Here is a 24245-nt window from a genome sequence, read left to right on the forward strand (position 1 = left end):
TTCATTTTTGCCCATTCTTTGTTCAGATCTGCACCAATAATGGTTGTACAACTTTCGCCATGGATTTAGGTTGCTCAATCTTGTGACCCTATACAGGGCAAGGGAAGGGTACTATATAAGCTCTCTCCTCATGCAATCTTTCGTTAAATGATCGCTTCTAGCAGTTTGCCGAAGTGAAAAATCAAGATTCAACCATGAAAGTTCAACATCAAGCTCAACAAGTATACGATCTTTTGATACTCATTAGTGCTTCTTGGCACTTGTGTCTCTTGACACATTCAAGCAACTCATTTACTAATGTGATCTGAGATTTGCTGTTGCTCTTGCCATCTAGTATGGGGAAAGATTCATTGTCATACCGCTTCAAAGGAACATGCTTTTACACTTGGTAGATAAGGATTAAGTTGATCCTGATGAAGAAGGGCCTTTGGTCAATAACTTGTGGCCAAGAGAAGAAACCGAGAGATGTTGCTCTTGCAATAGTATTGTAGAAGAGTGATGGCAAAGCCCAAGTCATCATCAAGCTTGAGCTTGAGCTTGATGATAGTTACATCTCATGCCACTTGGGAATAGTTGGATACACTGTTTGGTGCCCAATCTAAATCTTCAAAATATGGATTGTTGATTGAGTTTTTCAAGTTGTATATGAAGGCTAATATATCCCTTGTAACTACCCTTAATTATATAGAAAGTTTGCTAACTCATAGAAGGCTTACTTTGCAATTGTCAAAGACGAAGAAGACAAAGAAGAAGAAGAAGAAGAAAAAGAAGAAGAAGAAGACACTTAAGAGTAGAAGAACAAGTCTCATTAGTCCTTCTATTCCCACTATTTAGACCCACTTTTTTAGAGCATTGTATGTACTTGTCTTAATGTCCTTATCATAAGCCTTATGCTCCTCATGTAATATGTGCACTACAGCCTCTACACACTTAGTAAGGCCCTTGTGACAGCCTCTAGTCTTATATGGTTGGTTTTTCCATGTTTATACTTAGCAAGGTTCTACTCATGTCAACCATTGTATACTCGGTGTTTTTTAATGGTTGTGATTGAGGAGGGGTGTTGAGAAAGATGGAATTACATCCATATGTGCCTCTTTGTATGGAATATATAGGCAAGGAATATGGAGCTCAATCTAGGAAGAGTTGCCTTTATCCCATAGGCACAATGAGAAAAACTGAAACCATCTTATAGCTATAAAAGAGTGTACTTGACAATCATTTGAATGCGATGCTATTGTACTTTGTACTTTCTGTCTTGTGCTTGTCTACTCAAGGTTGTGTTTAATCTTAGAAGCCAATTCACTTGAGTAACAGTCAGTGTGTTTAGTCTCAATCATTATGTTTCTTGTCATTGACTTCCGTCCTCCATAGCTAAACCTTGCTCAAGGATTTGTGTTTCTTAACACAGAAGTGGTGATCACACAATGAATGTGTACAATAGGGTCTTGAGTCTTATAAATAAGACTTGGTTGCCCCGAACTTGAAGTGCCCTTAGTGCATTCGCACTAAGTGACTTCATGACCATGCGACCAATGCTACTACTATCCATTTGGATGTCCAAGGGTGTAACACATACCCTATGCAACACATCCCCCTGTTAGAACTTGGATATGGTTGAAGGCCAAATGAGGTGGAATGGATTCGAGCATGGCAAGAAGAGTGCCATTGTCGATGAAGTTTGTTGATGTAAGTCTCATCCAAGGGGGATCAACATAGGTTAGGCTAATGGAAGTGGGGAGGCCTCAAGCAGATCACTCCAATGATGTCTAGTAAAAAATGGGCCAGCCAAGCTTGTGACCTAACTGAGAGATGATATTGAGGAGCTATTGAAGGTGTCAATGCATGGACATCTGGATAGGTGCTAGTAGCATTATCCATGGATATCTGGATAGGTGCTAGTAGCATTGGTGGCAATGTTCATGAAGCAACTTATTGTGAATTTACTAAGGGCACTATGAAATTGGGTCGACTAAGTCTTATTTATAGAACTCAAGGCCTCAGTGTGCACATTCCTTGTGAGTACTCTTGGATTCTTGGGCCATAGGTCAACATATCGACACATCAGGATGGTGTGAGCTAGTGGTATGGGATGCGAGTTCTTGGGATGTGGTTGTGACTTAAAGTAGTGCTGGCTACTAGGTTCAAGGTGAGCCGGTTTGGCTCTTTGGCTTGGAGGTGAGTTTGGTGTCTTGTTCCTATATGTTTGTGGATATAGCTTGTGTCTCTTGTGTAGGTTGGATCCTAGGTGGATGTTTTAGGGGGTTCTTTATGTTCGAAGGGGAATGGAGACGATATGGCCCGCCTCCTGCCAATTTATTGTAGAAAGGGCTCTTGATAAAGAGTCTTGAACAAATATAGCCTACTCGGTGAAGACAACCTGGATATTGAGACATATAAGGCTATGAACAAAGAGGAGATGGAAGCCCAAGTCTCAAATATGAAGGACTTTTGATACATGGTTTGGAGATGAATGGTTGAAAACTAGAGATAATATGCCAATGCCACAAATAGCCACTTATAAAAAGTGTGACCAATAATGACTACCCTCTTGTGAATGGAGTTTTCGTAGCTGATCTCCTTTGGGGAGCCATATGACTTGAAGCATCATTGTGGATGACCTAGGGCTTCTTGGAAGACAAGAGAATGGAAGGAGGCTTCTCCAATTGATGGAGTTGAAGGAACATTGTCTTGATGGTAATAGTGGATGTAGACGTAGGAGTAGAGGGAGAGTTCATCGTTGCTTCTTCTCTCCTAAACGAAGGCGAGGGTATTTCTTCTATCACTTTCTCTTGAGGTGTGAGGGCTTTTCATAGTGTGGATAGTGTGCTTCCCCATAGTATGGGTATCAAAGTCAAAAGATGACTTTGACTTTACCAACTTCTTGTTACCTTTTTGTTGCTTGGCTTGACCTTTACCCAAAGATGATGCCACAAAAGCTCTCTTTGTGGAATGGCTCGGTCATAATCTCTTCTCTTATGGTGCACATCTTGCTCTAGCACCATAGAGACTAGCTACTCTTGAGGGATAGTAGATAATATCTTGTGTAAGAGGTGTGAGAAGACTCATATTGAAGATGTCATACTTAGGTGATGGGAGATGTAACAAGAGCATCCTTGCAAGGTCTTTCGAAGTTACAATCCTCTCTAGGGATGCAAGTTCATTCTTGAATCTCCTCCATCTTGTTGATGTGATCCTTCATCATAGGGGAATTTGTGACATAGATATGCTGTAGCTTCAACTCGAGGGTCATTTGATGTATGAGTGTCTAAACTTGACATAAAGATGCCAATTTGGTCTAGACCTCTGCGGTGGTGTAGATACGTCTTATATGCGTGAGTTTGATTTAGTATAGCTGAGAAAGAGGAATCAACGTGGTTTGGTGTTAAGCTGATTTTGTAAAGCTTTTGAGTTTGAGGTTGCTTTGATGTGGCTATCCATAGTAGGTTGGTGATAAGGAAATGGGATGAAATCCCACAGGTCAAAGCTGTCGAGGATGCATTTACATGACCATAGAGAATAGTTGATCCCATCTAGTTTCTTGGGAGTAGGAAGAGAGGAAAGGATGGGCACTTGTACAGGTGTTGCCATAATTGCCAATTATGGACTCAAGCCTCAAGGCCACAAAAGGTGGAATAGGGAGAGAACGATTTCCGGGTGGTCAAGAAGGAATCCGGGGGAAGGAACCTGGTCATGGTCTGCTTGTTGATTTGCATCACAATCTTTATCTCAATCTTGATAATAGTTAGTCCCATCTAGCTTCTTGGGAGCGGGAAGAGAGGAAAGGATGGGCACTTATACAGGTGTTGCCATAATTGCCAATTACGGACTCAAGCCTCAAGGCCACAAAAGGTGGAATAGGGAGAGAATGATATCAGGGTGGTCAGGAAGGAATCTGGGGGAAGGAACCTGGTAATGGTTTGCTTGTTGATTTGTATCACAATCTCTATCGCAATCTTGATGTCTTTGCAAGGATCCTCGTTGCACGTTGATCAGAATGCCTGTGTTCTCCATCTTGGCTGCCACTTTGGTGGTCCTCGAGGTCTTGATCCACACGATCTTACCAATCGCATTGCTTTTCCATCTATCTCATTCAAGAAAACCTACAAAATGCAAATTAGAGCTGCTTGGTAATGAAAACAAGCTGCAAATTGATGATATCAGCATATGGGGGGCCTGCTTGGCTGCTGTATGGTAGAATTTTGATGTGCAGCAGATCAGTCCGAGTATCTAGGTTTGTAGGGTGGCTGATGTTTGGGACAGAAAATGCGGGCTGAATTTGCTTGAGACCATTGAGAAACAGGCTATGCTGATGAAAAGAGAGAGAGAGAGAGAGAAGAAACACAGAGATCTATAGGAAAAAATGGATTGTGTTAGACAAAAACGATGCCAAGGGCTGGGTGAGAATGCATGTTAAGGTAGTGAGGAGAGAACATGAAAAAATAGGCTATCACCTTAGTTGGTGTGTATAGAATGGATAGTATTTAAGGCCAATGGATTTGCCATGAGAACATGTATTTTGAAACCTCACTTAACATGTGGATTAATTTTTAATCATATGATTAAGTAAATGTTACACATGTGAGGTGCAATTGGGGTTAGAGTAAATTTACGAGCCCGTGACCCGAAGAAAACACGGGATGTTAAAGACAAAAGTTGCTATAAGTTATGCCACACAGGTACTTGGTGGTATCTGGTGCCATGGTCAAAGATGGCTTAGAGACACTCGGGGATGGAAGTTGCCTAGCCAATTTAATTATTGGCCAGTTAGATTATTTTTCAAGACACGGAAATAATCATTAGATTAATTTTCAGTATTTAAAGACTGAAAATTAATATTTGATTATGGATAATGGTGGGAAAACCATTTGGGAAGGCTGCCACTTGTCAAAAATGCCCATACAAGTCTGAAAAACGTCTTTATAGGTTGGAGAGAGGCATTTTTAGTGTATTCAACTTGCAAGAGAGAGGGAGGAGATGCTACTGGTCTGATTTGCAGCCATTGGAGGACCTTCTGAGGCAGCTAGGGGTAGAAGAAGACCAAGCAATAGCAGGAGACAGGATCTACAGGCTGTTGAGACAGGGCAGCAGCAGTAAATGACTGATTTTCTTCAGTTTTTTGTATCTACAAGGTATTGAGACATGGCAGCAACAATAAATGACAGATTTTCTCTCTCCTCAGTATTCTCTCTCGTCTCCCAGCCTTTCTATAGCCTTGCCCCAAAGATTGTAGCATAGAGATCACCAGAGGCTGAGAAATTTCAGATTTCTCTGCTTTAAACCCTAATTTGCAGCAGAAATTAGGGTTGAGCAGCAGCCTTGGGAAGGGTGCCAGAAATGGGAAGCTCCAAGACTTGGATTTTTTAGGGCTGAAGGTGAATTTCAGCTAAATTCAAGTGGAGGACTAGCTAGGCATTGAATTTGGGGCATTTCCATAGTCTATGAAGTGGGTGAAGGCCAATTAAGTGCCCGAATCAAGGGGCAAATGAGATTGAAGACTTGCTCGCACTTTGGACAGCAAGGGGGAGTTTGGATGGCGAAAGGGATCGGGAGAATCCCATTGTAAATCAACTTTTTTTTCAATTAAGCTAAAGAAATGCCAAAAGGGGTCCCAATTTTGGGGCCAGTGTGGTGTGCATTGTCCAAGATCAGTAGCTAAATTTGTATTTTCAGATTTGCATTTATTGTTTGTTGCTGTAATTAAGTTGTAATCAAGGATTTACCACCGATCCACGGAAGGAAGGCTAGTATCAGGGTTGGTGGAGAGAAAGGAGAAAGAGTGAGAGAGAGAGAAAGAGAGAGAGAACTCTTGCAACACATGAATTGAAAGACTAGATTGGTAATGATAAGTGAGGTATAAAGTATAAAACGTAGGATACTAAGGTGCTAAAGCATGTTCACATGCTAAAACACATTGAGGTATGCGCAGCCATAGCCATATTATGGAAGCTTCATGATTCTTCAAGATCTACTCAAGCTTTGGTTGTGTGACTTCAAATAGTGGACCTAATGCAGATTGACTTGTAGCTATGCATTTATTGCAGGTTAGACTAGTGTAAAACTGCCACACGTGATGATAAATAACACTGCTTGGCACTCCCACACATGTAGAACATAATTCTTGCCCAGATCACAGGAAAACAAGTTACTTGGACAAATGCAGCTATGGACGGACCTCGATCCAAAGTGCCTTAGACAAATGAAACAATGGACAAAGACTCTATTAGAATTCCTAATGTCCTCGTTTGACTCGGATTGATGTACCTAGGTAGGAGATAACTATGCATGACACACATGATTGCTAACAACTTTCTCCAGAATGACTAGAGGAGCATAGGATCGATATTGTACACCCAACAAACCTAGTTAAATGTGTAAGTATAGCCCAGTGGGAGGAAATCATGTGCCAAGTTAAAGATCTTTTAGAGAAAGAATGGATTCATCCCAAGTCATCACATTTTTGTTCTGCAATGTTGTTAGTGCGAAAGAAAGATGGCTCGTGGCAAATATGGATTGCACGATTATCGTGCACTTAACAATATTATAATCAGGAATCACTTCCCTATTCATTGGATTTATGATATCTTGTACTTGGGAGTACCCCAACCATAGAACATCTTAATAAGGGCAGCCCGACAAGAGAAGATCATATGGCTTGTTAAGCATTTTTAGAAAAGGATGGATTTAGGCCAAATTGTCACCTTGTTGTTGTCTAGTAATGTTGGCACAAAAGAAAGATGGCTCATGGGCGATGTGCATTGATTATTGTGCATTGAACGAGATGACGATCAAGAATGGCTTTTCTATTCCTTGGATTGATGATATCTTGGATAGTTTGTAGGGACCTACAATTTTCATGAAGCTTTCAAGACTTCTTTTGGTCTCTATGAGTGTCGTCTTACCTTTTCACTTGACTAATGTTCCCACTACTTTGATTTAGTTGATGTATAGGATCTGTAGCCTTATAGATACTTTTCGGAGACTTGCTTTGATGATTTGATAGTGCGTTTCATTGGAGAAAAAACATAAGGAGCATCTAGATAACGTTTCAAAACCCAATAAAAATACATTGCTCATAAATTGGAAGAAAAGCAAGTTTTCCTTTGAGGAGATCCTTTTTTTGGGACAAATTGTCTCCAACAACGGAGTACAAATTGTGAAGATATACTAGGGTTTGCATGGAGAGATTACAGAATGTGCAAACATGACTAGAACACAATAACTTAGATAGGCATGCAAAAATGCAAAAAGAGGAAAGAAGTAGAATTAGATGAATGAATTTGCATGGAGAGATTACAGAATGTGCAAACATGACTAGAACACAATAACTTAGATAGGCATGCAAAAATGCAAAAAGAGGAAAGAAGTAGAATTAGATGAATGAATGAATGCGGAATATGATGAGTGAAAAAATTAATATAAATGAGTTGTTCAAGGAGCGGAGATGTCAATATGTAGAACAAACACTGACCTGCCTGGGAACGGGTCGAGAGAGAGTACGGGAGTGTGGCATCGTCTGTTTAAGGATATGAGTCAATACTACTAGAATTGGAGTAGATGGAGCCAAATAGAGTTAAGGGTGATGTCATGCAGCATTTGAGGGCAAGTACGGAATGCCTATGACTAAAAATCTGAAGAACATGATGCAAAATCTGAGCCTGCTGTAGCAAGAAAACACAGATCAGATTGATAAGGATGATAAAAAGCTAGTAGATAAAGTCCAAAATGTAGGTCTGATACTAGTTGTCTAGCTGTAGAACAGATCGCAAGTGCTGAAGAGGGAGTTGCATGCTGTCTATTGATGAAGACGAAGTTGTAGATCGTGTTGGGGCAGCTAAAACAGGGTAGAAGAACTACAGACAGTAGTAGGCCTCGACAAGGCAGCGGTAGCAATCACACAACTGATGAAGGCCATGTGGCAACAGGGAGTGTTTACAACAGGTTGACAACAGCCATGATGTTGATGTACATGGTTGGTAGCAAGGGCAACACTTGAAACCAGCCTTCTTAGAGAGGGTGGTAATTTCTTGATTAAGGACTTAATTACATCAATCAACAAATAAGCATAAATTGAAATGCATAATTTATCTTAATAATCTTGGACAATAGACACTCGGATGGCCCCAAAGCTGGCGCCCGTTTCGGTATTTGGGTTGAGTACAAGTTGAGATTGCATAGTCTCCTTTGTTAACGCAAAAGCCCCTTGCTGTACATACAATCAACAAGCAATTTGGGCCAATTGCCCCTTGATTTTTACCTAGGAATTGCACAAATGGAACCACCAATTGGCCAAATGTTGGTGCAATTCACAATGGATGGCTTGGTATTTGAAATCCCTGTAAATTTCACGAATTTCAGGTGCTGATTTTAGTGTACGATGGCTTCTCTTGTTTGCACAAGTCCCAAGATGGTTGCTAAATCCTAATTTTTGTAGAAATTTAGGGTTTATAGCAGAGATATCTCTGTTGTCCTCCAAAATTCATTGAGGTTTGCTCAAATGGCTGAGAAATGCTGAGATCTTCTGAGAATGGGTTAGAAAAGGTAAGAGAAAGCCTAAATTTTACGTGTTGCCTCCAACTTGCATTTAATGCAGTGACCTATTGTGAGGCACCTCCAAAATGTTGTCACCTGATCAACAATACTCTTGCCTCCCTTCCTCCCTCTTTTTCTCTCCCAAGCTGTAACCTAACTGAATGGTTGAGACCCAGCTCCCAAAAACGTTTTCTCAGTTTCTATTGGCATTTTTGCCAAGTGGTAGCTTTCTAAACCGATTTTTCAGCATTATCTTCTAAGACGTTTTCTTAGTTTCTATTCAGCCATTTAATTAATTTTCAGAATTAAATAATCTTGAAAATTAATTTCAGCTCTTCTTGACTTGCCCAAAATTAAACATATCCATCCATAATTAAATTGGCTAGGCTATTTGCAACTTGGAGTGTTTCCCAACCTTTGTTGAAGGACCCTTAGACTAGCATTAAATAATTAATTAATACTAGTCCCTAGTATCATCACTGACACTTATAGGCCAAATAATTGTCCTAGGGTCAAAATTGACACCAACTGACCCCCAAAGCGTAGTGGGCATACTTATCATAGCTTTTGCCTTTGACACCCACTGTATCCTTAGGGTCCTTGGCCTGTTACCATAAAATAACTGCCATGTGCATCAGGTTGACAATAGCTGTCGTGTTGACGTAGATGGTTGGCAATAGGGAGTGTTTGCAATAGGTTGACAACAGCCATGCTATTGATGTAGATGGTTGGCAGCAAGGGCAGCACTTGAAACCAGCCTTTCTTCTTGGAGAGGGTGGTAATTCCTTGATTAAGCATTTAATTACAACAATCAGCAAATAAAAATAAATTGAAATGGACGATTCATCTTAATAATCTTGGACAATAGACATCGGGTTGGCCCCAAAATTGGCGCCCGTTTTGGTATTTCTTTACCTTTAATTGCTAGTGGATTGAGTACAAGTTGAGATTCCACAATCTCCTATGCTGATCCAAAAGCCCCTTGTTGTACTTACAATCAACACGCAAAGTGGACCAAAGATCCCGTCGGGATGCGGGATCATTCGGAGCATAGAGGCCCAATAACCATAAAATCTCTCCTTCAAATAAGATTTCGATAACCAGAAAGCGGCCCTGCACATCATTTTTAATAAGGACAGGCTGATTTTCTCATGGACAATCATCAGCACGCCCGAATAGTGCATAGCATGGGTGCCTACATAAAATAGACGAAAAAATATAACTGCACGATCATAAAATACCGAGAAGGATCGCAAGACTGATTTGGGGTCCACCGTGGCTTCCAGCACATCATCCGTTCCCGCTTCAGAAAAAGATTCATTATTATGCTGGACATAATCGCCAAGCAGAGTATTGGCAAAGTCTAGCAAATGCTCCCAGTCAATTTCCTGCAAATCCACAGGATCAGAGGCCACTTGCGCTTAGGAACGTTCCTGAGGACCCATTGGCTCATCAGAAGTATGCTTGGAGCGTTTGCCAGCAGGCGGCAGTTCAGAACCCGGAGGCAGCTCCTCCGTGCATGGCACCATATCCTCTGGCTCCTCTGCATCGGAATCAGGGCCAAGGGCTGCCACCGTCCGGTCGAGAAAATCCATATCCAGGCCAGCCATACTGCTGTCTTCTCGCTCGCGCTCTCTCTCTCTCTCTCTCTCTCTCTCTCTCTCTCTTTTTCTTTTCTGTACAGCGGCGCTGTCCAAGGGCGGATTCTACAAGCACAGCCGATGAAACTTGAGCTTTACCTATCAGCCTCAGTCGTGGCCTGTCCCAAGAACGCGTGTGGCAGGGCACAACCCTAACAGTGCAGGGGCCTGAGGGTGGAACACAAGGCTGGCAGTCGACGGCAGAGTGGGATAGTCGAGGGTGCAAGGCAGGGGCCGCGCCAACAGAAACCCTAACACACAGGGCGAACGGGCGAAACGCAGGTGCAGAGCCCGCAGCTCAAGCGGGCGATAGCAAGGCGGGGGACGCAGTCGATGGGCCTGCAGGCAGCAGGGTGGGGGACTCAGCCGCAGCCGACGGAGCGTGAGAGATAGGCAAGAGGGCACTAGAGGCAGCCGCAGCCAACGGGGCTTCAGAGGCAGGCAACGGGCCTGCGAGCGACGGCCAGACGGCGGCTGTAAGCGACGACGATCAAGCGCTGACGACGGGGCACCAGGCGATGCCGACGCTGCAGGCGATGCATCTTCGCTCTCCCGCCATCGCCTCTCTCTCTCTCTCTCTCTCTCTCTCTCACACTCTCTCTCTCTCTCCCAACTTCCAAGATGAGTATGCAATTCCAAGAACATCCCTCCTTCCGCTCCTCTCTCTCTCTCTAGTCTATTTGTCCATCCACCCTAAACTTTACTTTGTTCTTTGATGTATTACATATACACTCCCATCTGTCTTCTAGTAGCACATTGCGCATGTTGTGCATGAGGTTTTTCCTTGTTATCCTCATATATTCATCCTATTAACTCAAGTGACATTGCTATTTTAGATCTAAACATGTGTTCTATTATCTATAATCCAAAATAACAAAGTTTTTGTTTTTTTTTTCATACTAATATCGTACCGCATCTTATAAAATCATAAGGTACCAATTAATACCGTATTTTATCGTACCGTACCTTTCATACTTGAAAACCGTGTTGTTGACCCTTAGGGTGGCGTTAATTAATTGATTAATGGTAGTCTGTAGTGTCACCATCGACCCTAATTGGCCAAATAACTCTCCGAGGGTCCAAGCTGACACCAACAACTGTCCCCTAAATCCCAGCTAGCATAACTTATCACAACTTTTGCCTTTGACACCCACTGCATCCTCGGGGTCCTTGGCATGTTACCATGAAATAATTACCATGTGCATCACGTGCTAAATAACCTTGCACATTTGATTAATAACTTAATCAAATGTTATCAGCAAGATTAAAGCATCTCCCAATTTTACATCCTTGTGATAGCACCTCTAGATGGTGTGTGTCTGTGTGAGTGATGATTTCACTTGGCCAAAATGCCCATGCAAATAGCAGAGATGTCTTTGACAGCTTGATCTTAGCCATTCAGTTAGATTGCAACTTGGGAGGAAGAGAGAGAGAGAGAGAGAGAGAGAGGGAGAAAGTTGCTAGTCCATTTTTTTATCAAAGAACAACAATTTGTTGCAAAAGACAGCCATCTAAGGGCCTCAAGATGCAAGGGACAATAGCAAGTTACCTTCCACAGGCTGTCAACAGCATTATGGATCAAGTAACAGCATTTTGCAGGTGTCATGTAATAGATGATAGCATTAAATGCATGTTGGAGCAAACAACATGCAAAATTTAGGATTTTTTCATGAAGAAAAAAATGGCGGAGAAATGTTGAGATCTCTTGAGAATGGGTTGGAGAAGATAAGAGAAAGCCAAGATGAGAGAAATCTGATTTTCTTCATGAAAAAATCCTAAATTTTGCATGTTGTTTGCTCCAACATGCATTTAATGCTATCATCTATTACATGACACCTGCAAAATGCTGTTACTTGATCAATAATGCTGTTGACAGCCTGTGGAAGGTAACTTGCTATTGTCCCTTGCATCTTGAGGCCCTTACCTTAGATGGCTGTCTTTTGCAACAAATTGTTGTTCTTTGATAAAAAAATGAACTAGCAACTTTCTCCCTCTCTCTCTCTCTCTCTCTCTCTCTTCCTCCCAAGTTGCAATCTAACTGAATGGCTAAGATCAAGCTGTCAAAGACATCTCTGCTATTTGCATGGGCATTTTGGCCAAGTGAAATCATCACTCACACAGACACACACCATCTAGAGGTGCTATCACAAGGATGTAAAATTGGGAGATGCTTTAATCTTGCTGATAACATTTGATTAAGTTATTAATCAAATGTGCAAGGTTATTTAGCACGTGATGCACATGGTAATTATTTCATGGTAACATGCCAAGGACCCCGAGGATGCAGTGGGTGTCAAAGGCAAAAGTTGTGATAAGTTATGCTAGCGGGGATTTAGGGGACAGTTGTTGGTGTCAGCTTGGACCCTCGGAGAGTTATTTGGCCAATTAGGGTCGATGGTGACACTACAGACTACCATTAATCAATTAATTAACGCCACCCTAAGGGTCAACAACACGGTTTTCAAGTATGAAAGGTACGGTACGATAAAATACGGTATTAATTGGTACCTTATGATTTTATAAGATGCGGTACGATATTAGTATGAAAAAAAAAACAAAAACTTTGTTATTTTGGATTATAGATAATAGAACACATGTTTAGATCTAAAATAGCAATGTCACTTGAGTTAATAGGATGAATATATGAGGATAACAAGGAAAAACCTCATGCACAACATGCGCAATGTGCTACTAGAAGACAGATGGGAGTGTATATGTAATACATCAAAGAACAAAGTAAAGTTTAGGGTGGATGGACAAATAGACTAGAGAGAGAGAGAGGAGCGGAAGGAGGGATGTTCTTGGAATTGCATACTCATCTTGGAAGTTGGGAGAGAGAGAGAGAGTGTGAGAGAGAGAGAGAGAGAGAGAGAGAGAGAGAGGCGATGGCGGGAGAGCGAAGATGCATCGCCTGCAGCGTCGGCATCGCCTGGTGCCCCGTCGTCAGCGCTTGATCGTCGTCGCTTGCAGCCGCCGTCTGGCCGTCGCTCGCAGGCCCGTTGCCTGCCTCTGAAGCCCCGTTGGCTGCGGCTGCCTCTAGTGCCCTCTTGCCTATCTCTCACGCTCCGTCGGCTGCGGCTGAGTCCCCCACCCTGCTGCCTGTAGGCCCATCGACTGCGTCCCCCGCCTTGCTATCGCCCGCTTGAGCTGCGGGCTCTGCACCTGCGTTTCGCCCGTTCGCCCTGTGTGTTAGGGTTTCTGTTGGCGCGGCCCCTGCCTTGCACCCTCGACTATCCCACTCTGCCGTCGACTGCCAGCCTTGTGTTCCACCCTCAGGCCCCTGCACTGTTAGGGTTGTGCCCTGCCACACGCGTTCTTGGGACAGGCCACGACTGAGGCTGATAGGTAAAGCTCAAGTTTCATCGGCTGTGCTTGTAGAATCCGCCCTTGGACAGCGCCGCTGTACAGAAAAGAAAAAGAGAGAGAGAGAGAGAGAGAGAGAGAGAGAGAGAGAGAGAGAGAGAGAGAGAGCGCGAGCGAGAAGACAGCAGTATGGCTGGCCTGGATATGGATTTTCTCGACCGGACGGTGGCAGCCCTTGGCCCTGATTCCGATGCAGAGGAGCCAGAGGATATGGTGCCATGCACGGAGGAGCTGCCTCCGGGTTCTGAACTGCCGCCTGCTGGCAAACGCTCCAAGCATACTTCTGATGAGCCAATGGGTCCTCAGGAACGTTCCTAAGCGCAAGTGGCCTCTGATCCTGTGGATTTGCAGGAAATTGACTGGGAGCATTTGCTAGACTTTGCCAATACTCTGCTTGGCGATTATGTCCAGCATAATAATGAATCTTTTTCTGAAGCGGGAACGGATGATGTGCTGGAAGCCACGGTGGACCCCAAATCAGTCTTGCGATCCTTCTCGGTATTTTATGATCGTGCAGTTATATTTTTTCGTCTATTTTATGTAGGCACCCATGCTATGCACTATTCGGGCGTGTTGATGATTGTCCATGAGAAAATCAGCCTGTCCTTATTAAAAATGATGTGCAGGGCCGCTTTTTGGTTATCGAAATCTTATTTGAAGGAGAGATTTTATGGTTATTGGGCCTCTATGCTCCGAATGATCCCGCATCCCGACGGGATCTTTGGTCCACTTTGCAGGCCTCCATGTCACTTGGCCGAAGGGGGTTTTTGATGGGAGATTTCAATATGTGTGTTCACTCTTCTCAGTCCACTTCAGGGCATTCGGTAATGGATGCGCCGGAAAGCCGGGTGTGGAATTCCTTTGCTTTGCACGTACTTAAGCAGGATCTTTGGTCGTGGCTTCACCCTTCTTTTTCAGGGTTTACTTTTCATTCCGCACAATATGCAACTACTTGGTCGCGGCTGGACAGAATGTATATCATGCAGGGGGACGATTTTCTTCCCGAGATGTTGGAAATGAAGGTCTTGCAGCAGTATGCGTTGTCGGATCATTTCCCCCTCCAGCTGGAGATGCGGGCACAATCTATTGCACCTTTTATGCAGTTGCTGGATAGGCTCCCTTTACGTTTCAACTCCTCTTATTTGAAGCATTCAATTTTTCAGGGCTATATGCAGCAATTGATTGAGAGGTTCTTATTGGACTTCGCCTCTGAGGGCTTGCCTTCATTTGCACGGTTGCTCTCTAATGTACAGCGGGTTGCTCGGCAGTATGGGATCCATCATGCCTCGCTTTGTCGCCGTCCTCGATCTGCAGCAGAGGAGTTACTGGCTTTGGTCCGTTCCTTGCTCCTGGATTCCCCAGATGATGATTTTCTGCTGTCATTGGAGAGGCGTTTGGCCCATCTTCTTCAAGTATTTCAGTTGAAATCTTATGAGCAAGCCAAGCTGCATAACTTGACTGACACATTGCAAGATAGTGCCTGCCAGTCTCATAAGTTCTTTCGCGCCTTGCATGCGTCTCCGGCTCGCGACAATATGACCAGACTCCAGAATTCGGAGGGTCGCATGGTCACTGATCCGCAGACCATTGTCAATATGTGCAGAAATTATTTTATGGAACTTCTTGGTTCTTCTCCCTTGCCTTCTAGCCAGGTTACGCATGCCCGCTCGGTCTTCTATCATCTGGTCCGCCAGCAGGTTCCATTGGATATGCAAGCCACTTTGGAGACGGATATTTGTGAGGAGGTTATGGATATTCTGTTGCACCTGCCGACGGATAAAAGTCCTGGCTGGGATGGTCTCACTAATGAATTCTTTCAGAGCTCGGCCACGCAGTTGGTGAAGCCATTGGTGGTCATGTTTCAGCAGGTTTGGGAAACAGGGGTCATGCCCTCCTCATGGAAAGAAGGCCTTATCAAACTAATTCCAAAGGTCCCTTCGCCGTCAAAGCTGCAACACTGGAGACCAATCTCTTTGATGGGCTCCATGTATAAAATCTACTCCAAAGTGCTAGCGAATCGGCTTCACAAGCACCTTCCCGCTATTGTGCATCCTCTCCAATATGGTTTCATTAAGGGCCGCAACATTCTACATAATATCTTAAATGTGCAAATGGCTATTGACTATGCGCGACACTCCGGTCAGGAAGTGGTATTGATTCAATTGGACTTGGAAAAGGCGTTTGATTATGTGGACTGGTCTTTCATTGCAGATCTCATGTCTACTATGGGCTTTGGTACCCGGATGTCCCAATTGATCTACACCATTAGTGCTGCGGCTTCATCCAGAGTTATCCTCAATGGTGGGGTTACAGAGCCATTTGTCCTTGCACGCTCAGTCAGACAGGGTTGTCCTTTGAGTCCTCTCTTCTTTGCCCTGGCGACTCACCCGGTCCTTTCAATGTTATCCTCCATGGCAGATTCTGCTCAGCTGGCAGGGTTGTCTCTTCCTTTGGGCCAGCACTTCATGAGCCAATCTTTGGCTGATGACACCTTTATGATTTTGCAGGCGGATAGGGACAACATTCGCAAGGCATTAGATGTTTGGACGCTTTTTGGTCAGGCCTCTGGGCTTCGCATCAATGCCTTTAAGTCAGCCATTCTCAGTTGCACGGAGCCTGATTTACAGTCATTAGGCTGGCAAGGCCAGGTGGTTTCCCGTGGCTCTATTGTCAGGCATCTTGGATACCCATTGGGGGTGGATGTACGGCCAAAGGACCTGCTGGAGTGGATTTCACAAAAACTGGCGGCGAAGTTTATGTATTGGAAGTCGCATGCGTGGCCCTTCCATGTCCGCCTCAAAGTGGCTCGGTCAATTATGCTCCCAATGCTAACGTATTTCCTGCCATTGTTGCCATGGACGCCTACTACTTTGAAGGCTCTTACTCATCCCATCCGTTTCATGCTATGGAAGAAGGATTCACTGCAGGCAGGCATTTCATGAATTTCATGGTCACATACATGTACCCCTAAGCGCATGGGTGGTGGAGCTCTTTTGGATGCAGAAAATCATATGCTAGCTCTCCGTTGTTCCCTTTTTCGTGCCATGTGTGTGGATCATCACCCGTGGACCATCATAGCCCGTTATTTTCTTGAGGACAGCAGGCTCCGCCATGGTAACACCCAGCTTCGGGTCTCCTGGTGGCATGTCCTTAATGCTGACTCCTGTTTTTCCAGTCCCTCTTCCGCTTTGTTACTGCACTTGGTCGGCTCTTGGAAAGTGGTGCTCCAAAAGGCCCGTTGGCACCCGGTAGGGGACCGCTTGCAGACTAACTCCTTTCAGCTGGAATTGTTGGCAGTATCGAGACTACTTTCATGGGAAGATAAACATCAGGTCAGACTGAGATTTAACCGCATGGCCCGTTTAGGTGTGACGTCGGTTGCGGATGCTATCCTTGCCACTCGCAATGTCCTCGTATCGTTTCGGACTGCTAGGTGACTTTTCAAGATCCCGCGCGGATACCGTGATTTATGGGGAAAGCTTTCGTCGGAGCTTCAGGGTAGGCAACCCTTTCCTGCCCTGGCTGTGGATCGCCCTTGGCAGGACTGGGACCTTGTAGGCCGGTTGAGTCTGGAAAAGGCCTCTACTAATCAGGTGTATCATCTTCTCATTCAGGATCACCAGTGGCTGGGTGACAAAGCTAATACTGTTTGGGGACTGCGGAAATCGCTGACATGGTGGCAGACAACGCTGATGGAGGGCTGGCTGAATAAGGCACCTTTCAAATGCAAGGTCTTTATTTGGCGGGTAATGATTGGTGGTCTTCCTCTTGCCTCGGCTCTTGCCAAGCGTCGCATCTCGAATGGCAATTGTTTCTTCTGTACCACAATGACGGAATCGGCCCGACATCGTTTTCTTTCTTGCCCGCTCGCCAAGAATATCTGGTCACTCTTGTCGCACATTTGGCGCACTGTGGTGGGGTCCTCACTAACTCCTTTCAACTGGGTTTTTGTGCGCCCGAAGTATCCCACACCGCCACAATTGCATATGAAGATCTTATTTCACTTTTTCAGATACTGGGGATGCTGGCACATTTGGACCACGCGCAATGCTTTTCTCTTTGATTCGGCCTCTAATGTACCACGCCATATTGCCAGGCTTAAAGGCCTCTTGCATTGGCAGCTAGATCTCATCCGACACTCCGACTTGCTCCCTCGAGAGGATTTGCTTCCTTGGCATATGGCAATTGCCTCTGGGTCGTTGCCATGATTGGTGTAACTTTTTTAGTGCATTACTACGGGGATTTCCCACACGTTGGCCTAGGGCTCTCGTGCCTCTTGTAATCAGAAAGAGAGAGAGAGAGAGTGAGAGAACTTCTTCACCTGATGGCTTAGTGTCATCAACTATCTTGTAATCAAGTAATCTTGTATTTTTTTTGTAATTAATACAATTACCTTTTATGAAAAAAAAAGAAGAAGAGAGAGAGAGAGACTTGAAATTATGATAATAAACATAAGGCTTAGGTGTTGGAAGATATTGTATGGTCTAGCCTTCCAAGGCCAAAAATAGCCTTTTTTTGTACGAAATGGTACGGATATGTACCATACCGTACGATACAAACCGTACGAAACAAACTAGTCCGTATGTAGTACGAATGCAACTATGGCCAACAAAGGTTGGGGACCACTCCAAGTTACAAATGACTTAGCCAATTTAATTATGGATGGCACATTTAATTTTGGGCAAGGTCAAAAGGGCTGAAATTAATTATTAGGATTATTTAATTCTAAAAATTAATTAAATGCTTGGATAATACTGAAAAATGGGTTTAGAAGGCTAGATGCTAGCAACAACTTTGAAAATGGTGATTTATAAGGATGAAGACTGGTGCGCACATGGGGTTTGTTTTATAAAACATGTTTTAGTAAGAGGATTTGTCTCATTGTGGTTGCTCAAAGCCCAAATCCACCCCCATGCCCAAAAAGTGAGGCCAAGGAGAGCGAAGATATGGCTTAGCCATGATCCAAAAGGTCCCACCCCAAGAAGACCAAGGTTCGGGCCAAGGATGTGACTTTGGACTACCAAGGTTGCAAAAGCGATGGATATCTTCTTTTGTGTCACCCAATGAAATGAGACTTCGTTTGTTTTTTGATGCTCTCTCAGTTCATGCAAAAGTAAGACATAATATTACACAACCACACTCAAGGGTGTGAGTGTAGAGGTACAAGAGAAGTAAATGGTGGTAGTAGATGTGGTGTGTAGTTGATTATTATCTTGGGTGTGTGATGTGCTCATGTATACTCTGCCCGATGAGGTAAAAGGGAATCATGCTACACAATGCATAGATGCTATGTGGACAGTGCCATCATGGGGGAATTGTTCATGTGCCCAGGCACCGTTTTACAAGAATGATAATGACGCGATTAAATGCAATGGGGATACAATAGGAAAGCAGAAGACAATGATGAAATTTGTATGTATCATGGGAGAAAAGCAACCTCCTCTCAAACCATGGATGTTGATGGTAAAGGTAGAGCAAGAGTTGATGTGAAGTATGTGGTGCTGAGAACTTGAGGAAGGAATAGAGTAGAAGCAACTCAATGGGAAGAGCTGTGTCGGAGAAGCAACACAATAGAAAGAGCTGTGTTGGAGAAGTAGCCATTGTGGTAGTCTCAAAAAGATGCATGAAGCTTGGCCTCGGTAGGGAAAGAGCCGTGTTGGAGAACTAGCCATTGTGCCAGCATCAAAAAGATGCATGAAGCTTGGCCTCGGGAGGGAAAGCCTCAGGATAGTCATAGGGTCAAGGGCTCAACCAAGAGAGATCATGGAGCCACCATGCAATGACCAACTATGTCATCATGTGGTTTGTTTCTTTCTTTTTGGGGGGGGGGGGGGGGTTTGGAGTGCTATGCCATGGGGGAGAGCATGTTGCATTGTGTTTTGGGGAAGGGGAGGCTTTTCTACATGAATGACTTTATGACAAAGGGCTTGCAGTCATGGTGATCCGAGTCACTCATGGTGGTGATCAGTTATAGTAATTCAGTCGGTGGAAACCTGCAATGTTAGTTCTTATCTGAATACAAAACACAGCATGTTAGGTAACTAAACAAAAGAGTCCAGAACTTGCATACTGGTGCTTCATATTGAAATTCTTTCATGTTAAGCTAAGATATAGTAAAATGTGTGAATAAATGAATGCAGTGGAATATGAAATTAGTGAATGAGTAAATGTATACAATGGAAGAAATGAGATCCTTAAGGCAAGTAGCCTAAAGAGAAAAGTAGTCCACGGGCCTGACTCACTAGTGTAAGGAGCTAAGAGTGTAAATGCTAGATTTGCCATGTGTGTCGTAAGGAATGTAGAAGTTGTTAGCTTGGGGTGTGACCACTGTCGCAAACATCCTTCAGCTTTTTAAGGCTTTCCTTTATTGGTTGAAGGCTATAAAAAATAGAAGTATCTAGATTTAGTAAAACTTTTAGGACACAAATGCACTATGTTTAGAACAATATTTCTATTTTTAGGGGTTAGCATTTTTAGGCCAATTTGAAGCTCCTAAATTGTAGCATTTTTTTGGGAAGGGAGGGAGGAAGGGAGCATGCTATCTTTACTCACTCGTAGCAAGCATTATTGTGGAGATGCTTGACACTTAAAACCAGTATCCTCTTATTACCCTTAGTGTTAGATAGGAGTTGTCCCCCCTCTTTAGAAATGCAAGAGTGACTAGTTTTAGAAACTTTTAAGATATACAGCGCTTTAAGGGTAAGACTGATCAAAGTAATTGGTTGTTTAGGAAAGCATTTGATGTACTAGTTTTGGAACCTTTTAAGATATATAGCACTTTGAGGGTAAAGCTGATCAAAGTAATTGGTTGTTTAGGAAATCATTTGATGTATTAACCTCCATTTGAGTGTGCTACTTTAGACAAAACCCAAAAAACAAGATATACTTGTAGTACATGCATAACCGACCTACCAAACCTGTCTTAGACAGATCTTAAGAGCTTCTTAAGACGTGTTGCCTTTTTATCAACATCCATATTGAAATAGCTTGGCACCATAATATCTGCACTTAGTTGAAAAGCTGTTAATGTTTTAGATGGTTCCCATGTATTGTTTCTAGGCATAAGAGAGGTATTGCTTAAGATGGAAAACTAACTATTGTTTTCTGTAAAGTACAGCTATCCTGATCAAGAGTTTTGGGCCTAACAAACTTTTAATGCTTGACCAGCACAAGCTCGGGAGAGCTCAAAGGGATAAGGTGCAACAGTTCATATCAATCTCAGGAGCGAGGTTTGCATGAATTTCCTCTTCTATTTTGATTTTCACCTTGTTGAAACGTGATGTCTGACAGTAAAATTTCCACTTGACTGGTGGTTGCACCGATTTTACACTATTGTATTGATGTATTTGATTCTCACATAGCTGTGAAAAGATGTGCTAGCTGGAGAAAGCTCTGGATATTAGGTTTAGTTATAGGGCCTTGCTTCCTTTGACAGTAGGCTTTCAATATACAAGGAGTTTTTTGAGGATTAGTTGACCAGGAATTATGCCTGGTTACTAGTGCCCAACAGAGGCATATGATCAACAGCCAGAATTGTAATTCAGAGGGAAAAAATGCCAATATGGTAAACTAAGTGAACATATTGATTCACTATCTTATTTTTAGTGCTAAGGTGGGAGATTCCTGTACTGGACTCAAAGCTTCTGCTCGGCATCTCTCTAAGGATTTGTACTTGTGAGGCTTGAAGACCCCATAGTGCAGTGTAGAAGCAAATGATCCCTCAAGCAGTCATACTTGTTGGGGAGAGAGGGATTTTTCAGGGCTCAAAAGGATGGGCACGGGCACAAAGATAGAGTGTACTCACAAAGGCAGCCACCAAGGGAAGCCGCTTTTAGCGCGTTCTCAACTCCTAAATGTGGACTAAGGCCTAATTGTCTGCATAAATGCTGGGTCATCTGAAATTGTCTGTCTGGCCAGAATGAACTGCTCAACCAACATCCTAATAGTCCTATAGAAGATCTTCTGAGCCTTGTGGCAAACATCAGCTGTTTTTGTACCTTGGATAGAGTGCCATAAACTGGCTGCAACTTGTGAACTGATTGCTTGCTATCCTGTTACTGATATCTTGGTGTAGAACACTGCTCTATGAAGCCCTGAGTCAGTGTCCTGTACCCACAGTAGCTATACAGTTTATTGTCTGTTGCTGAAATTGTTATTGTCTTTAGCTGTGTGGTCTTGTCCTATGCTCTACAAGGTTGAATACTCCAACTTGATTTGGATCAGGTGCTGCCTATCCGTCATACTCCATGTACTGCTTTTCTCTCACACAAATGACATTATGGTGAAGTTTGTGGACTGACCAAATACTTTCTTCTGTGGAGTATCTGAGAGTAGATGATTGCTGCAGATAATGATGATGCTGGACAGCAATGTGGGACCAAAAAAGCTGCCTCCAGGATAGGGACATGATTAGGAACAGCAGTCGGAGAAGATGAAGCAGCCTGACAACCAAAACACAGGCAGCTGGCAGCAGCAGGGGTGGACCGTGACACCGATGGCAGGTGGGTGGAAGTCCTGTATGGTTGGGCGGAACCTCCAACAAGTTGGCAACAGCAGTAGATGACGCGCGGAAGTGGGGGTGGAACCTTGAAATGGTGCGGCAGAGCTTGGCACAATGTTAGAATGATCTGAAATGATCTGGGATGAGGCGGATATCCACATGCCCTCATAGTGGAGATTTTTGGGCACTTAATGTATTGTCGGAATAAAACGCCTTTTGAATAAATACATCTTTGGGGCTGTTTTTATGGAGCCAAATGAAGACTATATTCACAGTAATCTTGTCTGAATGCTGTCGTTTAAATTTGATGGCTTAGCACCCCTTCTTAGGCCAAACAAGGTGGCCAAGGGGAGAGAGAGTCTAGCTTCAAAGGTGATGGATATCTTCTTCTGAGTAGCCCAAGTGAATTGATGTTATTGTAAAGACCAGGAATTTGACAATAGGTACCTCCATATATAGCAGTCTCCTGATGTAGAATTATGAAGAAGGAAATATTTTCTAGTGTGGTAGTTGCTCATGAACATGGGTGAGTGATGGACTGGTCATGAATGGTCTACTTGATGAGGTAAAGAAAAACATGCTACTCACTGCATGGGTTTTCATTTGGAAGGGATGCCTACTATCGTAAGTTTGCTTCCACACCAAATGCCCAACTTATACACAAAGTGCCAATGCAAAGGGGTAATTAATGCACAAGGGGCATGCTCATGCTGCAAGGTGCCACTTCAATAGTGTGCTTGAAGGGGAAGTGTTCACTTGCTGAAGTGTCCCTTTTGCCATGAATGACGGAATGAATGCAATGCAAGGGCAGACAACAAGAAAGGAATGTGTTGTCAAAGACAAAGAAGACAAGTGGAAGCCTTAATGCACCATATGGGAAAGCAGCCCTTTGCGAAACAACATATGTTTTTTTGGAAGGTGGAATTGATGTAAGCTTGTGGTGCCAAGAACTAGAAGAAAGAGGTCCTAGAGCACCCCACAACTTGTGGAGTTGGATGGATAATTAACCACTTGGATAGTCAAGATGTGCCCTAAGTAAGAACTTACTCTTGAGAGATGCTCTTGTGGTGACTAAATGTAATGAGCATGCTCAAAATTCAACATTGAGGACTCCAATACTCGTCAAGAATGCAAAAGGTGCAACCACCAATGTAGCAGCCCACCATGATAGAAGAACCTAATGGAGTGGTGACCTTAGTAGTACGAGAAAGACACCTCAAGTGGAAGAGCAATGAGGGAAGGTAATTTTTATGATAAGGAATGATGCTAAACACGGTCTCGAGGGAGAAGACACAATCTCCATCTTTACGTTGATCAAGGATAGAAAGGCATACTCACCAATGCAAGGACCAAAAATCCATGGCTTGAGGAGCAATAGATTTTGGCAATGTTAGTCCTTAGTTAATATTCCAAACCCAACATGTTAGTACGAGAAGAGAAATCAAAGCCTACATAGCAAATATTCAAATTAAGATGCTTTTGGTACTTACCAAAAGCTATAAGGTACGTACGTGTATGTGTGATATAGGCGAAATGCAGCAAGAGGAAAAGACAAAGGGCTGAAGAAAGGCTGAGCTGTGTTGAACCCATTGTAGCCTAAATAGGCCTATGTGTAGCTACTTAGGTAGCCTATGGGTGCAGTTGAAATAGTTTAAAGATTTAGCTAGGCTTGCCTAAGGAAAGACAAGCCTAAGTTAACTTGAGGATTATATAAGCTGACTAGTTTAAGGATTCTTCAAAAAACCGCAGGATTTCTAAGAAATCAGCTTAAGGGAGGATGATAGCCAAATTAATTCAATAAGCCTTAAGGCATGATTGATGGGTTGATCCAAAATCCACAAGACTAAAGGGAAGCCATACATGAATACAAATTCTTGGGGGTGGAGAAACTGTGCCATGGCCTTTGAGAGAATTCTGTCCCAATCACCCCATCGAGTGACACTACCATCATTGAATGGGACTGAGGTTGGTTTAGGTAATGATTTGATTTTTGGTGTAGATAGACTACCCTTGGTAGGTGAAGTTTTAAGTTTGAGTGTGGGTTGAATAACCTTAGCCTTTAGCCAACAATTATCATTGACATGGTCGGGTTTTGGGCAAAAAGTACAATACCTATTCTTTCTAGTAATGTGTCGCTAGAATGTCTTTATTAGGTAGTTCCTCACAATCCCTTTTTCCCTCAATAAGCTAGGCGTGCCACCACAAACGCAAGG

At 43.4% G+C, this 24245-nt stretch overlaps 1 protein-coding gene across 1 annotated transcript in view; it reads left to right on the plus strand.

The window, feature by feature from the left end:
* LOC148031977 (defective in cullin neddylation protein) overlaps window positions 1-24245 on the plus strand; it is a 160337-nt gene that overhangs the window by 32324 nt on the left and 103768 nt on the right. Inside the window, exon 2 of the mRNA XM_087682583.1 lies at window positions 20700-20761. Within this exon, the coding sequence (XP_087538709.1) occupies window positions 20700-20761 (62 nt within the window). The remainder of the gene's footprint in view (window positions 1-20699; window positions 20762-24245) is intronic.

Source organism: Lygodium microphyllum, chromosome 8, assembly GCF_053477565.2.
Source record: "Lygodium microphyllum isolate KBCC chromosome 8, Lygodium_microphyllum_v1.1.10, whole genome shotgun sequence".
Lineage (NCBI taxonomy): Eukaryota > Viridiplantae > Streptophyta > Polypodiopsida > Schizaeales > Lygodiaceae > Lygodium > Lygodium microphyllum.